Source organism: Dama dama, chromosome 14, assembly GCF_033118175.1.
Source record: "Dama dama isolate Ldn47 chromosome 14, ASM3311817v1, whole genome shotgun sequence".
NCBI lineage: Eukaryota > Metazoa > Chordata > Mammalia > Artiodactyla > Cervidae > Dama > Dama dama.
The window spans coordinates 61,361,279-61,387,950 of NC_083694.1; the positions used below are offsets into that span (position 1 = coordinate 61,361,279).

The 26,672-nt window shown below is 42.3% G+C and overlaps 1 protein-coding gene across 1 annotated transcript in view; it reads right to left on the minus strand.

The window, feature by feature from the left end:
- Nucleotides 1–26,672, minus strand: part of COLGALT2 (collagen beta(1-O)galactosyltransferase 2) — a 115,142-nt gene that overhangs the window by 13,200 nt on the left and 75,270 nt on the right. The window contains exons 5-8 of the mRNA XM_061161270.1: nucleotides 22,615–22,819; nucleotides 16,182–16,301; nucleotides 6,959–7,035; nucleotides 3,384–3,490 (exon numbers count right to left, since the gene is read on the minus strand). Of these exons, the coding sequence (XP_061017253.1) occupies nucleotides 3,384–3,490; nucleotides 6,959–7,035; nucleotides 16,182–16,301; nucleotides 22,615–22,819 (509 nt within the window). The remainder of the gene's footprint in view (nucleotides 1–3,383; nucleotides 3,491–6,958; nucleotides 7,036–16,181; nucleotides 16,302–22,614; nucleotides 22,820–26,672) is intronic.

Here is a 26,672-nt window from a genome sequence, read left to right on the forward strand (position 1 = left end):
AGGACAGTGATCATGCTGAGTTGCTGAGTTGGGTCTGACTCTGCGACCCCGTGGACTGTAGCCCACCAGGCTCCTCAGTCCATGGGATTTCCCAGGCAAGAATACTGGAGTGGGTTGCCATTTCCTTCTCCAGGGGATCCTCCTGATCCAGGGATCGAACCTGCAGCTCCCGCATTGGCAGGTGGATTCTTTTACCACTGGGTCACCAGGGAAGCCTGCAGGAAGAGAACAGCCATCTACAAAGGAGGAAGGGGTCTCTCACCATAACCTATCCATGCTGGCACCCTTCTCTGGAACTTCCCAGCCTCTGGAACTTTGACAAATGTTTGTTATTTGAGCCACTGGGTCTATGGTCATTTATTTTAGCAGCAAACAAACTAAGACACCATCACCCTTTCAAGATAGAAACACTCAACCCAATAAAGGCCATCTGTGAAAACTCCAGAGCCAATTATCCTATTTAATGGTGAAAGACTAAATGTTTCTCCTTAACAACAGGAACAAGCCAAGCCTGTCCACTCGTATCATTTCTATCCAGCACTGTACTTGAGGATTTAGCCCAAGGATTACCCCCACGACTTTTTGTTCCTCATCCTTATTCGACAACATCTTGGTGCTCGTGGGAGTTTCCTCAGCCTCTGGCTGGCTCAACAACTGTTGGGTTGCACCTCCCAGGACTGCAAGCCTTGTAATTTAGCTAGCCTTGAAACCAAAGAAAGAGCCCAGAGACAGTGACAGAGACATTAATGGTTTATTGGACAGGCGGATCTTACAAGTCTGAAGCCAAAGATCCTGGAGCATGTCACTCTCTTGTGTACAACAGACAAGAGGCCAGACACCATCAGTCTTCACTACTTGGCTGAGGAGGAGGCTACCACTTATAGGGGGCATTAACATCACATTGGCTCATCAATTACCAAGGAAACCAGTGACTGGGGCAGGGGCAAGCATGTAGGCAGTTACTGATTAAGCCCTATAATTAAGAGGATTGGATAGTCACGTGAGTGAAGCAAGGCGTGGTCAAGTAGGAGATGTACAGAGAACAAGAGAGGGGTCCTCTTGAATGGCCTGATCATACTTACACACAAACACATTATTAGAACTAATACATGAGTTCAGCAAGGTTGTACGAAAAAGATCAGTATACAAAAATCAACTATTTCTATGCACTTAGCAATCTGCAATATAAAAATGAAATGAAGGAAACAATTCCACTTATCATAACATCAAAAAGAGTAAAATACTTGAGAATAAATTTAACAAAATTAATGCAAGATGTGCAAGTAAAATTTACAAAACATCGATCCAAGAATTAAAGATCTAAATGAATGGAAAGATATTCATGATCATGAATCAGAAGGCTTCATATTACAAAGAGAGAAGTACTTCCCTCAATTGACCTACAAAGTCAATGCAATTTCTATCAAAATCCAAACATTTTTGGTGGAAAATGGTATGCTAATGCTAAAATTTATATGGAAATCCAAGAGACCTAGAATAGCCTAAGCAATCTTGAAAAAAAATAACTAAGTTGAAGGGCTTCCTTACACATAAGAAGCTACTGTGAGGAATAAGGATTGGCATACACATCAATGGAACAAAACTGAGAATCCAGCAATAAACCCTTATATTTAATTAATTTTTGACAAGGTTGCTAAGACAATTCAGTGAAGGAAAGAATAATCTTTTAGCACATGGTGCAGAGACAACTAGATAACTGTACAAAAGAATGAATTGGAAACAAAGAATGAATTGGACCTCTACCTCACATCATATAAAAGACTAACTTAAAATATATCAAAGATCTAAGGTGTAAGAGATACATATAAAACATAAAACTATGAAACTCTTAGAAGAAAAGATAGAAACAAGTCTTTGTGGCTTTGGATTTGGTAATGGATTCTTAGATATGACACCAAAAGCACAATCAACAACAATAATATAAACTGGACGTCATCAAATTAACTTTTGTGTTTCAATGGACACCATCATGAAAGTGAAAAGATAGTTCATAAAATGGGAAAAAATATTTGCAAATTATACATCTGATAAGAGACTTGTATGTAGAGTATATAAAGAACTCTCACAGCTCAACTAGTTTCCCTTGGTCCATGTGGTCTATGAAGGAGATTGGGGTTATTAGAGGTATTTGAGACTGTGGTTCCCAAAGTCTAGTGCATCCAAGAATAGATTTAGCAAGTAAAACACAAAAATATCCAGTCAAATTTATATTTTAAATAAACAGTAATTTTTTAGTATAAGACCCATGCAATGTTTGGGACAAATTTAACTAGATGTCCTCTATTCTACATGGCAACCTTACCCAAGAATCACTTTGAGGCTTTTTAAGTGCCGATTTCCAGCCCAGCCCTACAGATCATCATTCAGCAGCTCTGGGACTTAGAAAGCTGCCCTCTTAACCAGCCCCTGGGGACTGTGACATGGGTGTCCAGGCCACACTTTTGAGAAACACTGATGAGATTCTCTAAAAGAGTCATAAAAACTTCCACAAGAGCTTCTAGCCATACTCCTTAAAGTCATTCATACCCCAAATTCACATATAACATGGAATAGGAGGTTTTACAAATATCCCTGGTGGTTCCAATGGTAAAGAACTTGCCTGCAATGTGGGAGAGCAGGGTTCACTCTCTGGGTACGGGAGATCCCCTGGAAAAGGGAATGGCTACCCACTCTAGTATTCTTGCCTGGAGAATTCCGTGGACAGAAGAGCCTGGCGGGGTACAGTCCATGGGATCACAAAGAGTAAGACACGACTGAGCAACTAACATACTCCTTGAAATAAGAGTGTCAAAGGGCAAAGCAAAGCAGATAACATCAATAACAAAACTCTTGAAGGTATCCAACCAGGTACTGTATGTAAGTTTCCTGCCATGTTCCTGGAAAAAGTGATCAGCCCAGGCAGACTGTGGCAAGCATCTCGTGCAACAGGACACACAGACTGTTATGCATTTTTTTCCATTTATTTCTTCAGGTCAAGTCACACAAGGTAAGATGCCTTGCTCTAAATCAGGCTCCAAATGCAACTCTGAACGCATTCCTTCCAAGGCACTACAGGGCTGGAAACCACCACGACCATTGCAAGAACCCCCAGAGACAGTGGAAAATCATGCCCACGGCAAGCCTTCAGCAGAGTGAAGATCAGAGAGCACAGGATGATGAGTGGATTTCTGCTCTACTCAGTGAAATTAACATATATAAGCTGCTATGAGTCATAAAGTTTTCCCAAAATAGGCTGCACTGTGAAAGCATGTCTATCTCGCAATGACTGCAGATTCCTCTGACTGGGACTAAACCTCAGTTGGAGAGGGTGCATCTCCACTCCAGCCACAGCGGCAAGGGTTCGAGGAGAAAATCCAACTCACTTTCCATCCACAGCCTCCACAATCTTGACCTCAATCTCCTGTTCATACAGGGTGCGTAACATCCGGTCTCGCCTGTCTTTTCTGCGCTTGAGGTTTATCATGAAAATCTAATACAAGAAGAACAAGGGAAAAGAAATACAGATTACTCAGGTTTTATTTTAGGCTGTTGAAAAGCAAAGAAAGTATAAGCAACAAAGCTTTAGTTAGAATAAGGAGTGGAAAAGTTAGGGGAAATGGTGGAGAAGATTTATTTGTATTTCATATCAGGTCAAAAAGTTATTCTTCAGGAGGCCAACGGTGAATTAAACCCAAAACAATATGAGACCAAGGGGAAGGAAGAAGTTTGGCAAGTGGCTAGATTTATCAAGACCTAAGTCTGCTAAGTGTTGGTGTTGGTCCAATCCCTATGCTTCAGTTTCCTCATCTGTAAAATGGAAATAATACTGGTCTTATCACTTGGGTACAAAATATTAGCAACTCTTGAAATTTATATTCTCTGTAGAAAAATTTAAAGTCATTCCAAGAGTAAGAAAAATCTGGTCTTAACAAATTCCTTTCATTACCAAGAGTTCCAAATTGAATTATTAAGGTCTTAATTTTCATAGCTTCTTTACCAGAACTCCTCAACTCTCTTAAGACTTTTTCTGAAAAAGTCTCTTTGTAAAGAAAAAGGACTCTGCCCTTGGAGATAGCCCTTTAGGGAGAGTCATAATTTCCACATTACATGGATCTGAGGGACGTCTTAAAGAGACGACACATACTGGTCCATGAAGTCCCCAAAATGTGCATTCAGATCATCCCCCATGAGTGCTGGGTCTTCCTGCAGCTCCTCACCGTAGCCCTGAAATTCCTGATGACTGCACTAACACACCTATCATGAGGCCGCTGGGAGTTACACAGACAAGGAGGCTGGTCTGATTATTCCCAGATTTAAGGAGCCACAGAAGAGCCCAAAGCCTCATAAAAGTTGTCACAGGTAACGAAGGGCTTGAATAAGGTCCTTTTCTATAAGCAGTAATAAACTTACATTGTACATTAAACTAGTCCTGCAGGAGAGGGAGACTTCAGTTGCCAGTGAGAAATACTGAAATAGCGTGGGAAAGGAGAAGCCTGCAGGAATAAGTTGGACAACACTGGCTTCATCCTAATGACCCATCTAGATGACTTTGAGGAAGACATCTAATGTTACGGGGTCCAGTTCCCTTGTTTATAAAAAGAGGGAGTTGAGCAATCTTATCTTTCAAGGCCAACACAGATTAAACTGTCTATAATATGTGGTTTATGATAAAGTTTGCATTATGTCTAGAATAAAGAAGAAGTCATGTCATATAAGCAGGCTGTAGTTTTTACTTTACTGAGGGTTAAGCCATGGTTCACACAATCATTCTGAGTGGAGTATCAAGAAGTTATATGTTTTACCAGATCAAAAACTGGATTAAGTAAAATTTCAGCTCTTCCTTATAAAATATTCTCACTTCCATCCACTTATATAGCTCTAAGAAAAGTACGGATCGGGGAGCAAGATGTCTTCTTTGAAAAAATCATCCATCTGAATCAGAACGAAGTGGATTAGGTACATACCATGATTTTATTACCTCCACTGTTTATCTAGCTGGGCAATCCTTTTTTAAAAAACAATTTCTGTGGTAACTCTATTTGCCCTGTGACTTGGGATTTTATAACTTAATGAGTTGTGTTCATTTATATGTCATTTTCTTCCTGTTTAGAATCCTACTGTGATGGGAACACATTCCATCTCCTGATTTTAAGGCTATGGGAAGGAAGAGGCATTTCCTCGTGTGTACACATGGTGACACCTGAGGTCACTCCAGGAGAGCAAAACAAAACAAAAAACGAACAGAAATACAACAAAAAGTCCCCTCAGACCCAAGACCTCAAGTCTGGGAAGACTTTAGTAAATAATAATCCCATCCGGGGTCCTGCCAGGACAAGTGCAATAAAAACTGCAGCTATGAAGGGAAAACACAGACAGCTTGCTCAAACTTCGTGAATAGTAAACAGACAAAAACGCCACCCAGCCAAATGCAGCCCAGACACCCCAACAAGGTCACAGAGTACAGGGAAGGTTGAAAAAGCCCTGAAATCCCTTTTTCTACTATCCTATCTCTGTTCCAAACAGAGAGATGACTACCAGGGCTCAGGAGAGCAGAGTCCCCATGTCTGTATCTCCATAGAGTTGGCCTTTTTCAGAAGGATTCTGAAAGTGACCCAGTCCTTCCAAACAGAAGACCAGGGCTAGAAGATCCTGCTTTCGTCCCATGGTATTTGCTCTGATTTGATCCTCATTGGAATGTGTTTATAAAGGGGAAAATGAATATATGTAAAGACCCTTGGGTTCTTTTACCTGGAGACCTGAGAGTTAGTGAGAGCTGAAGAAAAGGAGAGCTGTAAGTAATATTTGGAAGCCAGTTCAGTATCTGGGGTGGGCCAACCTTTCTGAAGCCCTGACTGTTTATCAAACTATCTACACTTTAATTCTTCTCTACTTTAGTCTAATTCATCTCTATTACACTTAAAACCATCTAATCTCATCTTGCCCTCTGTAAAAATAGCATAGTAGTTTCTAACTCCTTTCCAATTAATATTCATGAAATATTCCCTTCCATTTCTGAAATCTGCCAACAAATAAATTTTATAGAATAAACCCCAACTTCCAGTTCCAGCAGGAATTTAAGATGGCTGTACTTTGGAGACCCATAGGACATAGTACAGGGAGATAAACAAGGCAATTTCTTTCAATGAATCAGTGGCAATGAGCATAGAGCACAAAGTTTGGCTTATAACATATCACAGATTCATGGAAAAGTTCCATCGTAGTTTGTGGATTCCCAAGGCACTGTCCCAGCCTCCAGATCATCAAGTTCCTGAACATGGATCAGCAGTTATGTGACATGAGGGACCCATGAAGGATTCAGTGATTTTGGAGTCACAATTCTGGTTCTGCTGAGCATAACACTAAGACAGGCATCTCGTTACATTTCTGCTCAATTGTTATACAATTAAAATGTAATAATAAATATAGCCCTTGGAGCATTATTATGAAGTTCTTGCCTGCTACAAAAACAAATTTTAGTATGGGTTTCTTTTTTCTCTTTTGCTTTGTCCTCTAAACCCTGCCCTCCAATTTTTCCCACGGAAGAGCAACAAAGACAAAATAAAGCAAAGAATGTTCCAGAATGGTTTCCACTTACTCAGAATAAAGTTAAAGTCCTCCAATACCTAAAACATATATCTTCTTTACCCTACCCTTGAATCTTGATAAAACATGGCAATATCTGCTCTTAGAAAATATTACTTTCATGCCTAATTAGTAACATCTTTCTGACTCAATGATTAATTCACTTTTACCATGATGCTCCTTTTTTAAGATAAGTGAATAAGGCACAACAAAAACCGAGAACCTTTTCCAAGACCTCAGTTTCTTTTCAGCAGCCAAGCTGATCTGGCTGACTCTCAGACATGTGCCCAGGCTTGTTGTTCTGATACAAACAGATAAGCATGATGTACACATGCGCACACATACAGGTGCCCACAAACACAGACACCTTGCCTACCTCATCAAATCCCATCTTGTCTGGATATTTAGGGACAACTGAGACAAACTGGGAAGGTTCCATTGGAGGACCGTCAACTGGAAGACACAAGAAACACGCAGAGTGCTTTGTTAGTGAGAGTGTCAGAGAACAGCATCCCATTCACAGCCTGACCTCTAGAAACACAACCTGCATGGTCAGGGTAGGGAATAACTGCTCAGTAGTTTTCCAGAATTAAGTGGCTACCCAAGAACCCCAATGGTCACCGTGCTGGTTTTGAGAGCACTTATTTTTATGCAGATTGCAGCATTTGCTCCATTTCCCTTAAGACCTATTTTTAAGAATATTTGGAGGGTAATTTTTAAAATTTTTATTGGGCTATAGCCGATTAACAATGCTGTGATAGTTTCAGGTAGACAGCAAAGAGACTCAGCCATACATATACATGTAGCCATTATTCCCCCAAATCTCCTCCCGTATAGGCTGCCATATAACATTGAGCAGAGTACCCTGTGCCATACAGTAGGTCCTTGCTGGTTATCCATTTTAAATATAGCATGCATACCTGTCCATTCCAAACTTGGAAGGACATTCAGGGTAATGATTAAGGGTGAAGCCTCTTGGAGTCAGATGATGTGGCTCTAAACGTTGGTCTGTGAAGGTCTGGAGCAGATAGATGACCTCTCTAAGTTTGTTTCTTTCTTTGCGTGTAAAATCAGGATAATAAAAGTGCATATCTTGGAGTGTTATAAAATTTAAATGAGACCTACATGCAAAGCACTAACCACAGTAAATCAACACAGTAAATGCTCAATAACTTCCAGGTACTACTCAAAGTGGCCCATGATGAAAGAACTCAGGAATAGGCTAGACTTTTTCTGAAGAATGCTTTTTTCCCTATACATTTAAAATTGTAAAACTCTGGGACTACTTTTTTTTTCCTTCCATCCAGGCAGGTTTAACTATAGGTACTCAAAAGACCATTTATTTTAACCCAAACAGGCTCCTCTGTCTATGGAATTCTCCAGACAAGAATATTGGAGTGGGTTGCCATTTTCTTCTCCAGGGGATATTTCTGACCCAGGGATCAAACATGCGTCTTCTGCATTGCAGATGGATTCTTTACCATCTGAGCCACCAGGGAAGCCCCTGACTAACACACACCTCCAAGGCTCAGGCCACTTACCAGAACTTGGTATAGGGCTTACAGGGAAGTTTCCAGATGGGAGGGGTGTCGCATCTCAAGTGATAAAATTTTCTTTACTTCATACTTCAAAAAAGCTTTATTTAGAAAAGCTTATACATACATTTTAAAGGTTGGAAGTAATATAGATTAAAGAGCCTGAGAAGGTCTTGAAGATTTTTGGTATGCACAAATTCAAAGTACTCACTTGGTTTTCCTTGAAGACATAATACAAGGAAAATGCTACATGAGAGCAGGTAAATGGGTTGTTGGAAGAACTATTGTTGATGGCCATTGTACTGTCCACCAATATCCATTCCCCTCTATTTCAGGTATGTGAAAGGGGCTTTTTCACCTTGAGGTTAGTCATGGCCATCTGAGTTGCTGCTATTCATATCTACAAACTCTCCTTCCACGCTCCCTACTCAGCCCCACCACAATGATCTTAGTAGGCAAAGCTGATACGGAGAATGCAAAAATTTGAAGCAGCCTAGAATGAGGTGCCAACACGTGGAAATGAGATTTCGGCATTCTCTATGAGATATCCCAGCATAACTTCTGCTGTTCTGATTGAGATACTGTCCAAAGAGTATTTTTTGTTTCACTCACCCTTTATTGGGATATTAAAGAGAAACCATGACATCCAGTTTCTCTTATGATCAAGTCATGTGAAATTGTAGAAACTAGTGAAACAGATTTCCTAAGCCAAACACAAGAGTTGATCTTATTATTTCAAACCTGACCCTTACCATCACATTTCTATGAGTACACAGTGAGTGTGTTTGTTTCCATTAGCAGCCCAGAATATTTTGGTTCTTCCTGCTCCACCCAACTCCATTAATTTCTTTTAAAATCAACAAATGTTGATTGGAGGGTCGCCATGTACAGGGTTAGGTTTTACGAGCAAAATATCTTAACATACCAATTCCTTCCCGTTCATGTTGTTTGAGGAGCTGTCTAGCCCTCCCTCCCTGGGCCTTAGACTTGACAGGAGGGTAAATTTTGGTCTCCCTGTTGGTCTCTGTTGGTCTCCATTTGGGTTGCCTGGTTTTAACGTTTCAGCTGAAGAGTCTGCTTTTAGCCACTTTGCTTCCATCAAACATGGGTAGTCACTGTGTGCACAGGACAAGTATCCCCCCAAAAGCCACAAATGGCTGGTCCTGAAAGCCACCATTGAGCAGAAATATGAGACACAGGCCTGGGTTTTGTAGCTGAAGGTAGAGTTAAGCCATAGGGAAAAACAGGAGATGATATTAATTAGACCTAAAAGGTGACTATAAAAAAAAAAAAAAAAAAAAAAAGGTGACTATGTGGGGAGAAGGTATGCCTGTTTGCTATCATCAGACACCCCAGCTTCTGTTCTGGGTCATTTCTGACTCCATCATCCATAGTTAATTTAGTCCCTCATTGAATCCCTTCCTATACATGTCCTCAGCATACTACCACCAGTTGGGATGTGCCTCATTGGTGCCTGAATTGTTTCAAGATTTAGGAATAACAATAGCTGTTGGTATAGCTATCTTATTACCAACCGCACTCTGGGCTACACTCTTGATATATGTATTCACATTTATTTAATCTTCACAACATGTTCCACAGGCTAGGTCCCTATTTTTACAGGTAGGCAAACAAAGGCTTAAATAACATGCCTAAGGTCACAGAGCTGATAGAGCTGTTATTTGAACCTAGGTCTGACTCCTGCACATGAACCCTTAACTCCCACTCTACCCTGCCCCCAAAGCTAGACCTTGGTAGCCACTGGCCTCAAGTTGGCCTCGGGCAACTGGGGTGAGTTCACAGAAGCTCAGTTAGGTAAGTCCTTGTTCCTCGGTGACCACCATGTGTTGCTCTTTCTGTCATCTACACTGGAACAAACTCCATCCAAAGAATAGTGTACCAGCCCAATCATGCCCAGAAAAGAATTTGCAAGATTGTGCTTGGACCATATCCTAACACTTCTTCATGGTTTCTCCTGGACGTCTTCCATGGCTGCAGCCACCACCCTAGCTCAGGTCCTCACTCACATGTCTGGGCTGTTTTAACACCTTTCAAACACTTGTATGCTCTTTGTCTTGCTCATTACAATTCATTATGCACACTGTGGCCAAAACAATCTTCTTCCTTAGGCACGTCTCTGTTCTTGACCATAATAGTCATGCTTGGCACTTAGGTGCTTTACAATTTGTTAAGTAATTTGTTAAGGATTTCCCTGTAGCTCAAACGGTAAAGAATCTGCCTGCAATGCGGGAGACCAGGGTTCAATCCCTGGGTCGGGAAGATCTGGGGAAGGGAGTGGCAATCCACCTTGGTATTCTTGCCTGGAGAATTCCATGGACAGGGAAGCCTGGTGGGCTACAGTCCATGGGGTCGCAAAGAGTTGGACATGACTGAAGTGACTAACACACACAAGTGATTTCCTAGTCACCATTTCATTTCATTTTCACTTTTATTGGGGGGCATGGTGTGCTGTTTGGAGCTTCCCAATGGCTAGTGGTAAAGAACCCACCTGCCAAAAATGAAGGAGATGTAGGAGACTCAGGTTTGATCCCAGGGTAGGGAAGATCCTCTGGAGGAAGGCATGGCAACCTACTCCAGTATTCTTGCCTGGAAAATCCCATGGACAGAGGAGCCTGGTGGGTTGCAGTCCATGGGGTCATAAAGGGTCAGACACAACTGAGCAATTGAGCATCCATGCTTGTTCTCTCTGTCTTTACAGATGTGAAAACTGAGACCAGGACTCCCAGACAGAATCTTTCCCGAGTTCAAATAGTGAGTGACTGGCAGAGCCGGAACTCAGATTTTAGATCTTTTGACTCCAGATGCAATATTTTAAACCGTCTTTACATGACATTCTGTTGCCTCAAAATGTCATTACTGAGAAGAGGCACCTGAGATAGCCCATTGCCTCATGCTGATTTGTACAACCAATCTCCTCATGCCTCACAACCCATTTTCTACTATCACCTTGACAAGATCGAGCCTCTGGTCATCCATCCCTCAATTTTCTATCCAGCTGTTACTGTACTAAATGAGCAAATACATGACAGTGATGGTCACCGTGCTTTTCGAAGTGTTAGCTGTTGTTTTTATACACTATCTCCACCCAGTCCAAACTCTTCTACTCTGATCTCTAGAAACTCCAGTCTGAAATTCATAAACTCCCTGATATCTTCAGTCCCTTCACTTTTTCTGAACATCTCTTTGCCTTTTTGTTTAGGCCAAGACGGCTTTCCTTTGAGGTCACTGCCTCCCTTTCAGTGGTTGGTGTGAAAACTGATTTTCCTCATGTCCTGCAACTCACTCCAACCTGTTTCTCTTTCATTCTTCAAAAACCCCAGCTTCTTTGAAGCCTGTTGCAGTGCTCTGTACCTCCTCTTCATGCTCCCTCAGCCACCGGCTCACAGTCTTACTACCCCACCACCACTCTTAGAAACAGCATCACCATGGTGATCCAACAACCAATAATCCAGCACCAACGATCATTCTTCCAGTGACCCACTACATTGTTCGCATCCATCACACCCTTCTTGTTCTCACTCCCATCAGTACCCAACCTAGATTTCATGGTCTACAGCTCTAACCATCCCTTGGAAGGACCCTTCATTCTCTTCCACTGATCTTGCTTGATAAAATTCCAATCCTGATTAAACCCAACTGTCCTCTTCCCACCAAGAACACTGAAGAGAGAAATTCACACTGTTGTGTTGACTGAGTGACTTCAAAATTACAACCACAGATGTCAAATTGGCACTTGATACTGCCAAATGATGCAATTATGCTTCCACAGTAAACTTAGTTTCCCACTCTCTGAGAGGTCTATCTTATGCCTTGTCCTCTCTCCTGAAATCTTCAACATCTCTCTTGAGCTGATGACTGGATCACATATATAATGGATAAAATGTTTAAAGCCCAGTTAGACCCATCTTTCCCTTCCACATCAAGTCTCCAAACCCAGCTGCCTCTCTGCCTACATACCCTGCCTTTCCGTCTGCTACAGCATCCCTGTTCTATCTAGAACTTGTTTTCTCAAGGGCTTTAAATTATCTTCTTTTCTGCATCATTAAATTCTCCCTATGTTTTGGACTTTCCTCATTAGCATACAAACGAGTTAAAATCTGATCTTAAAAAAAAAAAAACTTAAAAGACAAAACACAATGAAACGAGACAGCCTCTCCCTTGATTTTTCACTCTCTTACAGACACTACCCTATTTCTCCATCTTCCATGCCAACAAGAGTGCACTTTCTCATCTCCCCAGGGCTCTCTCTTCAGCCCACTCTAATGACTTTTGTCCTCATCACTGCACTGAAGTAGTTCTTATCAAGGTCATCACAGATCTCTATCTTCAGAGAACCAGTGATCAGCTCCCTATCCTCATTCTACTTGACTTCTCAAACGCAGCTGGTTCCTTCTTGGAACACTTCTCAATTTCTTCTTCCAGCTTTCTGGCTGTTTGTCTCCCCCAGGGATTTGTCCTCCACCCTGTCCTCTTTTTCTATGCTCTCTAGCCAAGCAAGTTCACACTGTTCCACGGCTTTGAATATCTTTTTAATGCTGATAACTCTCAAGTGTCTGTTTCCAACTGGATTCTCTTCCCTGAAGTCTAGACTCACTTATTCAAATGTCTCCTAATCTCTCCATTCAGATGTCTAATATATATCTTAAGCTTACATGGCCACAACTTCCCTTCCAAGTCTTTCCCCATAAAGCCTCTCTGATTTCATTAAATGATACACTAGGCCAAACTCCTGGAGTCATCTTTGATTCCTTTCTTTCCTTCATGGGCTGCATCCAGGTCTCTGTAAGTCCTGTTGGCTCTACCCTCAAAATATGTCCTAAATCCACCTGCTTGTCATCACCTCCCAGCTACAGTTTGCATTCCAACCACCATCATTTCTCACCAGGAGAGATGTACTGGTCCCTTTACATGCCAGTATCCACACCACAGCATGAATGATCTATCTAAATACATAAAACACTTCATGTCACTCTCCCTCCCCCATCCACATGGAATCCTATTACTCTTAGAATAAAATCTGAATCCCTTACTGTGGCCACAAGGCTTGCATGGTCTAGAGAGGGTCGAGGACAGATTCCAGGGACCAGAGCAAGGGGATGGTTTAAGGATGATTCAAGAACATTACATTGATTGTGCACTTTATTTCTATTACTATTATGTCAGCTCCACTGCAGATCATTGGGCATTAGATCCTGGAGGCTGGCGACTCCTGCTGTGGAGGAAAAGAAGAGAGGGCTCTGGCCAGCCTCTCTGAGTTGATATCTACTTGGAGTCAAGACTGATAGTCATACAATGGGGCTGATAAGGGAAGACACATCACCAACCATTGAATGGAGTCCTAATAACAGGAACATTCTCAGTCTTATGGAGTTGATGTCTATTCTTTTATGTGCTCCTCTCAACCCAGCAAAGTCAGTGTTCTTATCCTTACTCCACAGACAAAGGAACTAAAGCTTTTAGAGGTTGTTCTTTCTGCCTACATGACAGAGCCTGAGTTCAAGTCTGTGAGTCTAACTTCATGTTCAGAGCTCTTTGCGACACAGGTTTTTTTCATTTGCTCATAGTTTCATTGTCTGGTCATGCATTCAGCAAATATTTGTCTGTTACCAATTATATATCAAGGACTGTGCTAGGTTTTTGAGATAGAAGGCAATAAGATACTGCCCTTGGCCTCTGGGTCTAGAACACAGAGGAGAGGCAGGCATACTGAAATTAAAGAAATTCACAAAAGAAATTCCTAAAGCTGGTTCTAGAAATACTATGCCAGTGAACCAACTGATGATTCAAATCTCATTCCCCCTACAAATACTGGTTCCCCGCCCCCCCCCCCCCCACATTATCTCTATTACTCTCTGTACTTATAGAAAATAGTAGTGAGCTCTTTCTTTTTGAAAACTCAGGGATATTGAGACTAGGAAAGACCAAATGGCTTGCAAATGATCATGTGCATCAGCAGCAAAGGCTGTAATGTGGGGGTGCTTTGCTCCCCATCCCAAGTATAGTCTATGGTCAGGCTTTGCTCATTACCACCAATGTGACCCTGCTAGACTGGGCTGACTGATGTTTTGCAAACATAGTCCTGTGTAAATACAGTAGGAGACCTTGCTATTTAAAGGGATCTTCTGATGAATCTTTATAATTATTATTGTCCTTCTTACTTTCTGGTCCTAACTATGTTTCTTAAACATTTCTGTTCTTCTCTGTGTCCTTGATTTTTAATTACTTCTCAAACACTTTAAATTCTGAGCCAGCCTTTTCTGAAACCATCCTTTTTATGGAAATTAGCTGAAAAAACTCATTGGACTCTTTTTCAGTCCTTATCTCAGTTGAACTTCCTTCTATATCTCATGTTCCTGTTTTCCTAAAATTCTATGATATCACATTGTCATGTTGATGAATCCCAACTTAACATCTTTAGACTTGATAGAACTTAAGTGTCAGATTCATCTCTCCATCTATCCACTGGGCAGTTTATTCATTTATTCAACAAAGATTTGCTGGGTACCTCCTAGGCAGCAGGGGATGGGTTATGTCTTGAGACTAACATGAAACAATGAATTTATTGCCTGGGAGTGAGGAGCGGCAAACATATTCACAGGCCACTCAAGGTTTTAAAATGAACTCATGCTTTTTCTTTGTATATGTCTTCTTAAATCTACATGTGTTTAACACTCCTACAGTCATTCCAGACACTCAAGTCAGAACTTAGAAGTTTCCCTCGGTCCCTCTTCTGCTCATCCACAAACCTTTGGCTAAGTCTTTTCAAGTCTATGTCATAAGGTTCATCTGTACTCTCACTGCTCCTGCCTGAGCTCAGATCCTCACCACCTTCTGCCTAGTGTACCATGTAACATCCAAAATGGTCTCTTCACTCTGACCCGAGTCCAGCATCCAGTGCCCTAGGCTGCAGCTATACTTCTCTTACCAAGAGAGTGACCTTTCTAAATTCAGATTTTAACCTGACATTTCACTGCTAAAATCTCTTTAAAAGCTCCCTTCCCTTCAGGAAAAGTCCAGACACCTTCTTATACGTTAGAGGTCTTTCTAACTGAGCTCCTGCCCACCTTCCAGCCCTGCTTTCCACTGTGCCTCCCAGTCACACCCACTGCCCACATACCCACATCCTACACGCTAGTGATGAATAACAGAGTTTCCCAGCTACTGCGTGAAGATTCAATGCAAATGTTCCCTCCTCTGCATAACTAATTCCAAGATCCTCCCCCAGGCAGAGTATATTTGTTACTTTCTCCTTTAAACACCACTGCACATTATACATAATAATTAGTGTAGACCCTCGTTATCAAGCATTTACCAGTTCTGACATCATGCCAGACTCAGAGGCAATATGATACAGTGTTTAAGAACCTGAGTTTTAGAGATAGCACTATTGGTTCAAATCCCAATCTGTCATTTATTTAGCAGAATGATCTAGAATAAGATACTTACATGTGCTACATCCCAATTTTTTCATCTTTAATAGGAGGATAATAAAACCTTTTTCATTGAGTTATTATAAGGATTAATGAGACAAAGTACAAAAAATGTTTAGCATGATCTCTGCTACATCATAAGCTATTATTAAGTTGAAGTTGTAATTACTGTTTTTGTTAGTATACTTTTTATATATATCATGGGGAATTGGGCCCCAAATCCCAGATGTTTTATCTTCATTTCACAGCTAAGGAGGTTAGATTACTTGCCTAAAGTCATATACATAGAAAGCAGCAAAATCAGAGTTTAAATCCATACCACAAAACACCATGATAGCCATTATAACATGGTATGAAATGGATTTACTGTATACCCAGCTCTCCACCTAGATGGGAAGCTCCCAGGGGGCAAAGTTCCCTGGGAGCAAAGACACATTTCCATATTTGTATTTCACATAAGGAGAAGTTTGAAATGAATGGACAAATGAACAGCTATGTTTCAACCAAGGCAGACTATGAGAGTCCAGTCCTGGGAGAGCAGAGATGCGGCTGATATGGACATGGGGGCAACAGAACACAAGCCGTGGCTACCACCAGGCCCCGGGTCACTCACTCATTGCTTCTATCTGCACGTGGATGAGGTTCTCGATGTCCTCCTCCAGGGTCTGATGGGGCTTCAGGGGGATGGGCAGGTAGCCGTAGTGCTCTCTGTTGCAGAGGTACATCTGGATGCCTGAGGACACAAGAGAGGGACAAAAGCGGCCAATCAGAAGACACACATCTGGGGCTTCCCTGGTGGCTCAGGGGGAAAGAATCCACCACCTGCCAGTGCAGGAGACACGGGTTGGATCCCTGGGTGGGGAAGATCCTACACGTCACGGAACAACTAAATCTGTGCACCCCAACTACTGAGTCCACACCCTAGAGCCCGAGTGCTGCAACTACTGAAGCCCACGTGCTTCAGCTAGGCCTGTGCTCTGCGACCAGAGAAGCCACCACAATGAGAAGCCCACACACTGCGAAGAAGAGTAGATCCCGCTCACCACGACTAGAGAAAAGCCTCAACAGCAATGAATATCCAGCAAAGCCAAAAATAAACAAATAAATAAAATTAAAAAAAGAAAATACACATCTTCATTCTACAATGACCATTAAGGAAAAGGAGACCAGACTGTTTGGCACTGAAATTGAACAAGTAGTTGTTTCGGGCAGGGTATGCAGACCTCAAAAATGCTCCTTTATTAAGAAAGTATAACACAGTATTGGAGGCAAAATAAAAAACCTGGGCCACTCTTCAGCTCAGAGGAAATTGATTTTTTCTCTCTGAAGAGAAAGCATCCTCATGGCCTGGAAGGAACACTAAAGACACAAAGGGATCAAAAAGGAGGCAAGGAATTCCTGTCCCAGAGAACAGAATGGAACACTGTAATCCATCCACAGGAAATAAAGAGAAGACGAGGAATAAAAGCCACATTTGATATGAAAGCAAACAGGAAAATCCCATAAGGCTGACAGATTATTAAAGCTAACTCTAGGCATATGCAGAACAAAAAATAAAAAACAAAGGACACTTAAAATTTTCCATGAGTCTCCATGGCTTGATTTCTCCTCTTAGCCCACATGGACTTGGAGTTGACCAACAGACATGAAACTTCTATAAAAGAGTCAGAAAAGGACAAAAGGAAGCCTGCATTTCAAGACCTGGTAAGAACCTGTAGTATGACAATACCAGGTCATGGCACAGCCCTCTTGTTTTCAACACCTGTCTTCACTGCCCCAGCTGGCTAACTCCAAGAGTTATACAGAATCTTGGTTCAACCAGGGAGCTGGGGATACTGGAATCAAAAGGGCCTCAGAGAGATCCAGCAACTGACTGTCCTGACAAATGAAAAGCTTGCTTAAGTATGAACCTGCCAAGCTCTGGTCCATGTGTCCAAGCTTCTGATTTGTTAATTTCTATAATCACCTATACTTTCCAGACAGAGAATTACCTGCATAGAGACTTCTCTGTTTTGTGCAGATGACATTTCCTCCAGTCAGCTACATGACCCGTCAAATCAGGTGAGGCTGTCTGATAGCATTAGCAAGGAAGAACAAAAAAAGAAAAGAGTTTTTCTCCTCCCCATGACTGAACCTGGTTCCCATCAAGGCTGGACCAGTAAGCCCTGTCACTTCTCTTGCTTTCATCAGGAGAACTCACTAGTGCTACTGTTTGCTGACATGAATGCTTCTGAGAAACTTCAAACTCAAATGGACCCACTTGCAAAGTTGTGATGAATTCAGGAAACAGGAGGGAAATGATTTAATGTTTAGGTTGCCTCTCGACCCTAATTAGGGAAATAATTTTACCATTCAACTTTCCAAAGCTTTGGTTATAAAGGAGAGATGGGACCTAGCCAAGCTATCCATCAAGTGTGAGGAGACAAGACAGGCAGTTTCAGACACGCAAGGTCATAGATATTTACTTGCCATCACACTTCCTCAGACAGTGGCTGTATGATATGGAAGAAGGAGAAGAAAGAGGAGTAGGGGGAGGAAGGAGAAGGATTATAAAAAAAAAGAAGATGATGATGATGACTCAGGACATAGTGAACAGGAGAACCAATAAGAGAAGACGAGAGAGTCACAGGTCCACGACTGTGGCTCCTCTCAGATTGGGGAACATTAGGGAGCTCCAGGAGAATCTTCATACACACACACAAAGAATGTCTGCTGAAATCTGACCACTCTCAGAGGAGTTCTAGACAATTAGGGATTAGCTCTGGGTTATATTAGCAATAATAAAACTAAGCAAATAAAAAAGGCAATTGTTAAGTCAGATATGAAAGGAAAACTACCCACAGTCAATAAATGGAATTTGGTTCCCATGATTATAAGAACCAAAACACTGACCATAGCTCTATCAGTACCACACAGTATCAAGAGAGCGGGGCCAGACTTCCCTGGTGATCCAGTGGTTGAGAGTCCCCCTGCCAATGCGGGGGACATGAATTCAATCCCTAGTCCAGGAAGATCCCGCATGCCACGGGGCAACTAATCCCACGCGCCATAACTACTGAGCCCACACCCTACAGCCCAAGCTCCACAACAAGAGAAGCCATGGAGATGAGAAGTCGGCACACAGAAACTGGAGAGTAGTCCCCAGCTCGCCGCAACTAGAGAAAGCCCAAGTGCAGCAACAAAGACCCAGCGCACCCAAAAATAAAGTAAATAGTAATAATATAAAGAGGACAGGGTGATGGGAAGAATGCTTTTGCACAGAGGGGGCAGAGGGAGGGGACAGAACTAACCCCTCTTCAGTAATAGAGTCAATTTGCACGCATGCCCAGTCATGTCTGGCTCTTTGTGACCCCCCGGACTGGAGCCTGCCAGGCTCCTCTGTCCGTGGAATTTTCTAGGCAAGAATACTGGAGTGAGTTTCCATTTCTTATTCCGGGGATCTTCCTGACCCAGGGATTGAACCCATGTCTCCTGTGTCTCCTGCATTGGCAGGCAATTTTTTTTAACCGCTGTGTCACCTGGGAAGCCCAGTGGGTCAATAGGCACGGCCTAAAGCAAAAACAGAAATTCGAGAAGTAGCATTACAGGAGCTCCTTGGTGGTCCAGTGGTTAGGACATTGGGGTCTCATCTCACTGCTGAGGGCCTGGGTTCAATCCTTGGTCAGGGCAACTGAGATTCCACAAGCTGTGCAGCATAGCCAAAAACCCCAGAAGCTTCATGATAAGCATGCTATTTAGAAAGCTAGATGTGACTCTTACACTTGTACCACCATCTGAAAGAGTGAAAAGTGTTGGTCTTCTAAAAGGGGGAAATGGCACAGGATGGTGACTGCTAATTTTATAATAAACCAAGGGGGACTATTTGAACTTGATGAGACTATGTGCCTGGATAGTTGGATACGAATATAAAAATTTGAAAAGGAAATGTGCTGATAATTACATAAAATCTATAAAAGAATCTGGTATTCTCAGGCGAAAGTTACTTCTGGGGCAAACAATTTTCTCTCTGGAAAATAATGGTGAGGGATACTACATATTGAAGGCCTATACTTCTCTTAGGAAGGTAGCAAACATTTTCTTGCACTCATATAGTATGTTAATGTTGCAAGATTGATTTATCTACCTTTATCCTTGGTGATGGAAACTCAGTCTGAGAACCTGTGCTCTCCCCAAGGTCACCACATAACTCATTAATGCCAAACCTCTGTCCCTAAAAAGCCAATGCCAAGTATTTCTCCACATGCCCAGGGTCTGGAAGCCGAGTTGCAGAACCAGTAGTCAGAACCAGTCTCAGAACCAGAACTCTGGACTTCCATCCCTGCACACAGGAGGCCCTTTTGCTCACTGCCCGTGATGTGCAGGAGCAGCTCTGCCTGCCCATCACCCACATATCTCGCCTCTCTGACTCACAGCAGACATACGGTGGATGACTGGCTGGCGCCAAAGATGGTCACTGTGGCCACGATACACAGCCCAGCTCACTGGCCACAGCGGGAGGTGAACTCCCGACCCTGGCTTCATAGGAGCCACAGAGACTTGCCCATGACCCCTGGGCTCTCTTCTTGGGCTGGATGTGCAGCCACACTCCAGCACCCTTGGACTGCTCCTCTCATTCATCATCCACGTGTGGCAATGTCTGGAGTCGGAGGTGAGAGATTAAGGTTCAAGGCTTGTGGTTAGATGGTCCTGCCTGGGACATGTGGACCTTCTCTTTCCTTCTGGACATTTACAAAATGATACTCCAGTGGATGATCCATAGCTGGGGAGCTTCATAAGAGTGAGAACAAAAGAATATCTTTCATCTTATTCTTTCAAGAGAGAAGGAAAGTGTTTTGCTTTGAACATAAGAGGGAAAGAGCTCAGAAACACCTCATGAGCTGTGCAGGACTTGAGGCTCATTTAAATCTCATCTAAAAATACTCCAAGCTGGTTAAAAGTGCTACCTTAGAGCCACATGACTGTCAGGAAATCTCTGTCATTCTCCCAAATGACAGTCATTCTTTCCTGTCTTGACTCCTGCGCTGTTCACAGTTTATACCACTGATCTGACCCTCAGCTTTCACTGCTTCATAACTATTACTTGTTTTTCCACATGTAAAGATCTTACTTCCCTAGCTGTCACAGAGCCTAACCCAATGCTAGGTACAGCAGGAAAGCCTAGAGGACTGATCCTCTCCCCTTGCTTTTCTGCCTCTCCTCTCCCCACCTGAATCACCCAACAGTTCTGCACCTCTGCACCTGCTTTCAAATGTCCTGGGTAGACCCATGGGAACCTGACCAATAAAGCATGAAATCCAAGTGAACAGGCCAAGCAAGGGACGTAGCTGAAAAATTCCTATCCAGCCTGGTGTCATTCTTCCAGCTCCAAATCCAATTCTTGGTTTAAAAGATATATCATAATAATTTAGTGCCTGGGTCACAATAATGCCTTGTGCAATGTTTATCAAGGAGGCCTTTGTTAGGCACGGATCATTATTGTAATTGTTAATAGCTCACTTTCTTGAAACATCCTTATTTTAAGCTCTTAAGCCAAGGCACTGGCACAAGTTGAAGGATTGGGAAGGCCTTGAGTTTGCTTCCATCCTGGAGAAATCAGAGCCAATTGCAGGCCATGTGGAAAGAAGCAGTTACCATTAACCTTGACATAAGGATTTTCACAAAAACCTCCAATCTACATGAGGATAAGAACCTTGCTTTTGCCCTGACACAGTCCTAAAAAGTGTCTATACCTGGCCAAAGAGTCTAAATGGCTCTAGAAGGCAAGGGGAAAAAAGCCAGCATTCCACATTTCCACCAAATATTCTCATTTCTACCAAATTTACAACTGATGAGTGGGACACCTATGGCTTCCAGGATGGCCTGATGTGAGCTGTAACTTGAATCTATATTAATATTCTCACCTGCTAGCAACCTGCCTCAATCACCTGTGGTCTGTAGATGATCCCATCCACCTTGACTGTATGGCCACATGAATTTGTACACCATTGTCCTGGTTTCTAAACTCACAGTTCCAAGTGGTTAAGTCACGCATTTCTGGCTCATTGATAATGGGACCTGCCCTCTGTCAGGAAGGTTTGAATGACCCTCAGAAAGCTTTGCTTTCAGGATATCATGTCTCTTTGTGTTGACCTGATTTAGTGAACTATATCCTCTCTGATTGCTTGTGCAAGTGACACAAGAACAATAACTTATTTTCCTACTGACTTGTCTTCCTCAAAAGTCTACAAAGGTTCATGAAAGAGTTAAGTATGGCTTTGTTTTTCCTTTCATGAGGACTGTGGGAGAGACAGCTAGCTGCCTCCCAAAATCTATCTTTTCCTTCTTACAGACAGAGAACTGGGGCTCTAGACAGCACAGAATAAAGACGATATTCTGAGCCTCCCTTACAGCTAGCTGTTGTCTGATGACTGAAGCTGGCTACTGGGCTAAGCAAGGTAGTGATGTGTTCAACTTCTAGATGGTACCCTTAAAGGACAGCAGAGTGCCCTCCCCTCTCTGGTTTTCAGTTGATGACTGAAATATTACATCCATAATGATGAGACATCTTGGATCATATGATTAAGCGGTTAATACTTCACAGAGAGGGGAGAAACAATATAGAAGCAGCCTTGGTCTCTGAAAACTTTGTGGAACACAGTCACTATACTAGCTCATTTATTTGAGAAGAAATAAACATTTTTAAAGCCTGGGTCTTTCCAGTGCAGTTCTGGATCTCTGTCACAGTTTTCTAATTAATAAAAGGACTTCTTTAACGAGCAGAGAATGCAATAGCACCATCAAGAGCCAATCACTTGCCTATGGCCACCACCACCACCACATTTTTTTTTTTAAAGAGAGAGTGGATTCTTGGGTAGGGGCTAGCACTGGCTTTTGGTCATTGGTGCTCATAGAGACAGCAACCCAGAGGGTGCTGGTACAGTTACTGCAGAAACCTGAGTGCCTCTAACACTACCTCAGTACTTGACTGTTTTATTATAAAATGCACAAAACAAAGGAGCTGGTCATTTGTCTCCATGGTGGCAATACAACATGCATACAAACAGTACCTGCTTGCCTGCTGGAGAAGGCAAAGACGATGATGTCATCAAAGGTCCAGGTGTAGTCCTGGTGCGGGGGATAGAACACCAGCTTGTCAGAGGCTTCCTTCCTGAGGTCAATTAGGAATGTGGAGTGGACCATGGGGACCGGAAAGCAGCCCAACCTCTTCCATTCTCTAATCTGAAGATAGTCCGGGGTCCGTTTATAGAAGCCCTGGAAAGAGCAGATGGGTGGGTTATTTCCTCTGATCTGAGGGCTTCCCCTTTCCCAACCTTCCATTAGGTGGACTCCTAATGAACACCAGTACCAGTCCTGGAGCAAAGTCACCTTCTCTCTTTTTATCTTGGCCTAAGAATTTCCAACTGAGCTTAAGAAATGCTACTTGCATTTAAAAAAAATCCTAAAAGGGTCTTGTTATCAGAAACAGTTTGGTTTCAGCACATCTCTTTATTTAACAGCTTCATAAGAGTATACTTTATGTATATGACATCACTGAATGTGTATATGATGTCATTGAATATATGTATATGACATCATTGAATATGACATGTGAGCAGTCAGAGGTGGTTGAGCAGAGTAGTGGAAAGCAACATGTTCTGGGATCTGACTGCCTGAGTTCAAGTCCTGCCTCAGCTACTTATTGCATGTAGGTGTTGGTCAGGCCACTCAGCCTTACTGTGTCTATTTCCTCATTGTGAAACAGGAATGATGGCACTATCTATTCCAAGGGGTTCTCTGTCAAGTAAGGAAAAACCTGAAAAATGCTTAGAATAGTGCCCAGCACCAAGAAAGTATTGATAAATATTGGCTATTATTAAAATTACATTATATTGGCTGATTTAAAATTTTTTAATTCGAATATAATTGCTTTACAATGTTGTGTTGGTTTCTGTCGTACAACAGCATGAATCAGCTAGGTGTTGTGTGTTAGTCACTCAGTCGTGTCCAACTCTTTGTTGGACTGTAGCCGGCCAAGCTCCTCAGTCCATGGAATTTTCCAGAGAAGAATACGGGAGTGGGTTGTCATTTCCTTCTCCAGGGTGAATCAGCTATATGGATACATAAGTCCCCTCCCTCTTGAGCCTCCCTCCCTCCCCCATCCCACCCCTCTAGGTCATCACAGAGCACAGAACTGAGCTCCTGTGTTATAGAGCAGCTTCCCACTGGCTGTCTGTTTTACACATGATAGCGTATATATGTCAACACTACTCTCCCAATTCGTCTCCCCGTTCCTTCCCACCATGTCCACAAGTCTGTTCTTTACATCTGTGTCTCTATTTCAGCCTTGCAAATAGGTTCATCAGTAGAATTTTTCCAGATCCCATACATAGGCAATACTGAGTATTAATATATGGTATTTGTTTTCCTCTTTCTGACTTGTTGTTTAGTTGCTGTCATGTCCAGCTCTTTTGCAAGCCCATGGACTGCAGCCCACCAGGCTCCTCTGTCCATGAGATCTCCCAGGCAAGAATACTGGAGTGAGTTGCCATTCCCTTCTCCAGGGGATCTTCCCAACCCAGGAATCAAACCAGCATCTCCTACACTGCGGGTGGATTCTTTACCGCTGAGCCACCAGGGAAGCCCTCCTTTCTGACTTACTTCAGTCTTACTTTTAACTAAACATGCAGTACTTAAACATATAAATGGGGCCTTCTTTCAATGCAATTATTTATTCACTATTCTGGTGGAGTTGTCACTGCTGCATGCTTTTGGGGGATTCCTCTTTGAAAGTTCCCTCCGGACAAGTACATAGGATGACCAATGCCCTTACTCTGTGGTTCTGAACACACTAGTTTGGAGTAACCCAGCTTGCTTTCCCTCCAAGCTCAACTGTTCATTCCACAAACATCTCCTGAATGCCTACTGCAATCCAAGCTGTGCGAGATATTGGAGACATAGCAGTAAGTGGACAATCCCAGCTTCAGCCCATACAGGTGCAGAATCCACTGGAGCTCTACACTCCAGTGGCACCAGTTATGTAACTCGACTATTGCTAAAGCTCAAATCCATTCCAAAGAAGATGAAGATGCGTCTTGACAAAATATACTTTAAAGCATGTAGAAGCTTGGAAAGGCATTTTAAAATCCATTTTAGGCAACAGCAGGCTCGTGGAATGAGTGTAAAACTTCACAGGGCCAGCACTCTGAAGGGCACGATACCCATTACTTGCACAAGTTCTCGCATACTCCTTCATCAGTCACATTACTTGGGGGTCAAACTATCTGCAGTGGTGTCAGTACCCACGTGGGAGGCACTGTAACCTCTTCGTCATTTCTTTCAGTGTCCAGACTAGTGTTCTAGTCCAGCTAATGCTCACACTGACCACGTGATAAGGTAGAAGGATCACAAATGAAGTCTCAGAAGAGACGTGTCTTAGCATCATCTTAACCACCTAGCTGATCAATCTTACCCCATGCTTCACCTCTTCGAGCCTAAGTTTCTCCTCCTGAAAAGAGGGGGTAAAAACCAATCTGTTGATCTCCCAGGGTTGTAGAAGGGATCACATGTGATCCGGTCTATGAAGATACCTTGGAAACTGTAATGCATTAGATGAAGGATTATTTCCACAATTTTTTATTAGCCTTTAACAAAGATTACTTAACATCTTACTAGTATTCTTACTAGTATTACTAGTATTCTTCCAAGGGATAGAAGAATTCTTCCAAGGGATAAAGGGAAAACTGGTTCGTTAGAGGAACTGCCTAAGAACACACACCAAATACAAAGTTCTAGACTACTTAGGAACAATATTCTCAGACTGAGGAGCTTGGAAAATTCATGAGGATGAATCATGGAATACCCCGGGGACAGGGAGGAAGGAAGCAGAGAAGGAAGGGGAGAAGGAGACTTCATATGCTTCCTGCAGAGAGGTGGAGGCAACAGATGCGTCTCTTTTTCCACATAAACTGAATATTGTTGGTAATTATTCCTACTCAGTGGCCAGACATAACCGAGGTCATGTTGTTTTGAATGTGTTTAAAGGCACTGGACACCGAGGGCTGACTTAAGCTTATGAAGTCACTGGCTGTTTCTGTTCCTGCCCTCGCAGAAGCCTGACTGAAGACGGCAGAAAGCCAGAAACAGACATGAATAAGAATTTCCCTAAAACTGCCTAGATTTTACTTTCACCGTGCAAAGTAAGTGAACTTTTAATATTAAAGCAAATAAGACAACAGAAACCGGAAGGCCATGGTTATGAGGATGATCCACTCTCGATGCTGGTGTCAGTGCATTCAGTGCATTACTCATTAAAAACACCCTAGAGTGATGCTGCCATGTTAACTGCTACAGATTATTAACTGAGAATGTATGAACTTAAATTCAATATAATATCTTCTCCTTAAGGAACTGATTGGCTTTTCTAAATATGAAGTTAATGTGTCTCTGAAAGAGATGTGGATAACATACACTCAAAATCCCTTGGAACTGCAGGAAATATTTGTAACAAAAGAACAATGCCCACTGTAGTTGTGTGCAAGAGCCATGGACTTAAATTTTCAGGGAGTTTGCAAGGCAGTTGTCATGTTGATAGTTTAAAATCTGCAAAAACAAAAATCATGCTAATACCCACCATTCTAAGTAGACCATGAACAGCAAGCTTTGCATGCGCTTAATAATTATATCACGTGACTGTACTTCAATTTACTTAACCTTCCCCTCAGCTTAAACAATATTTGCACAGTGGGAATACTGACACCATGAAAACTGGCAAATGCTAGCAATCAGGGGTTTTCCCTACAGAGAGCCACCACTAAGTATTTACCAGCACACCATTAGCCTCTTTCTTCATCCAAAACGAAACCAAATATAAAACAGGGACTGAAAATTTAGCTCTCTGAGCATGAGAACACACCTAATATACACTTTTTCCCTTACAGAATCTTTAGCCTACATTGATATATATTACATTTATCAGTTTATCTCTCTTAATTTATTAACTAAAGAATCAGAAATACAATCAGCCATAAACATTCACTGCAACATCTCTTTAGCTAGACTTTGAAGATTTTTACAATGGAAAAGAGAGATGATGGAAATTTAAAATATTGTTTTTAACTTAAATTTT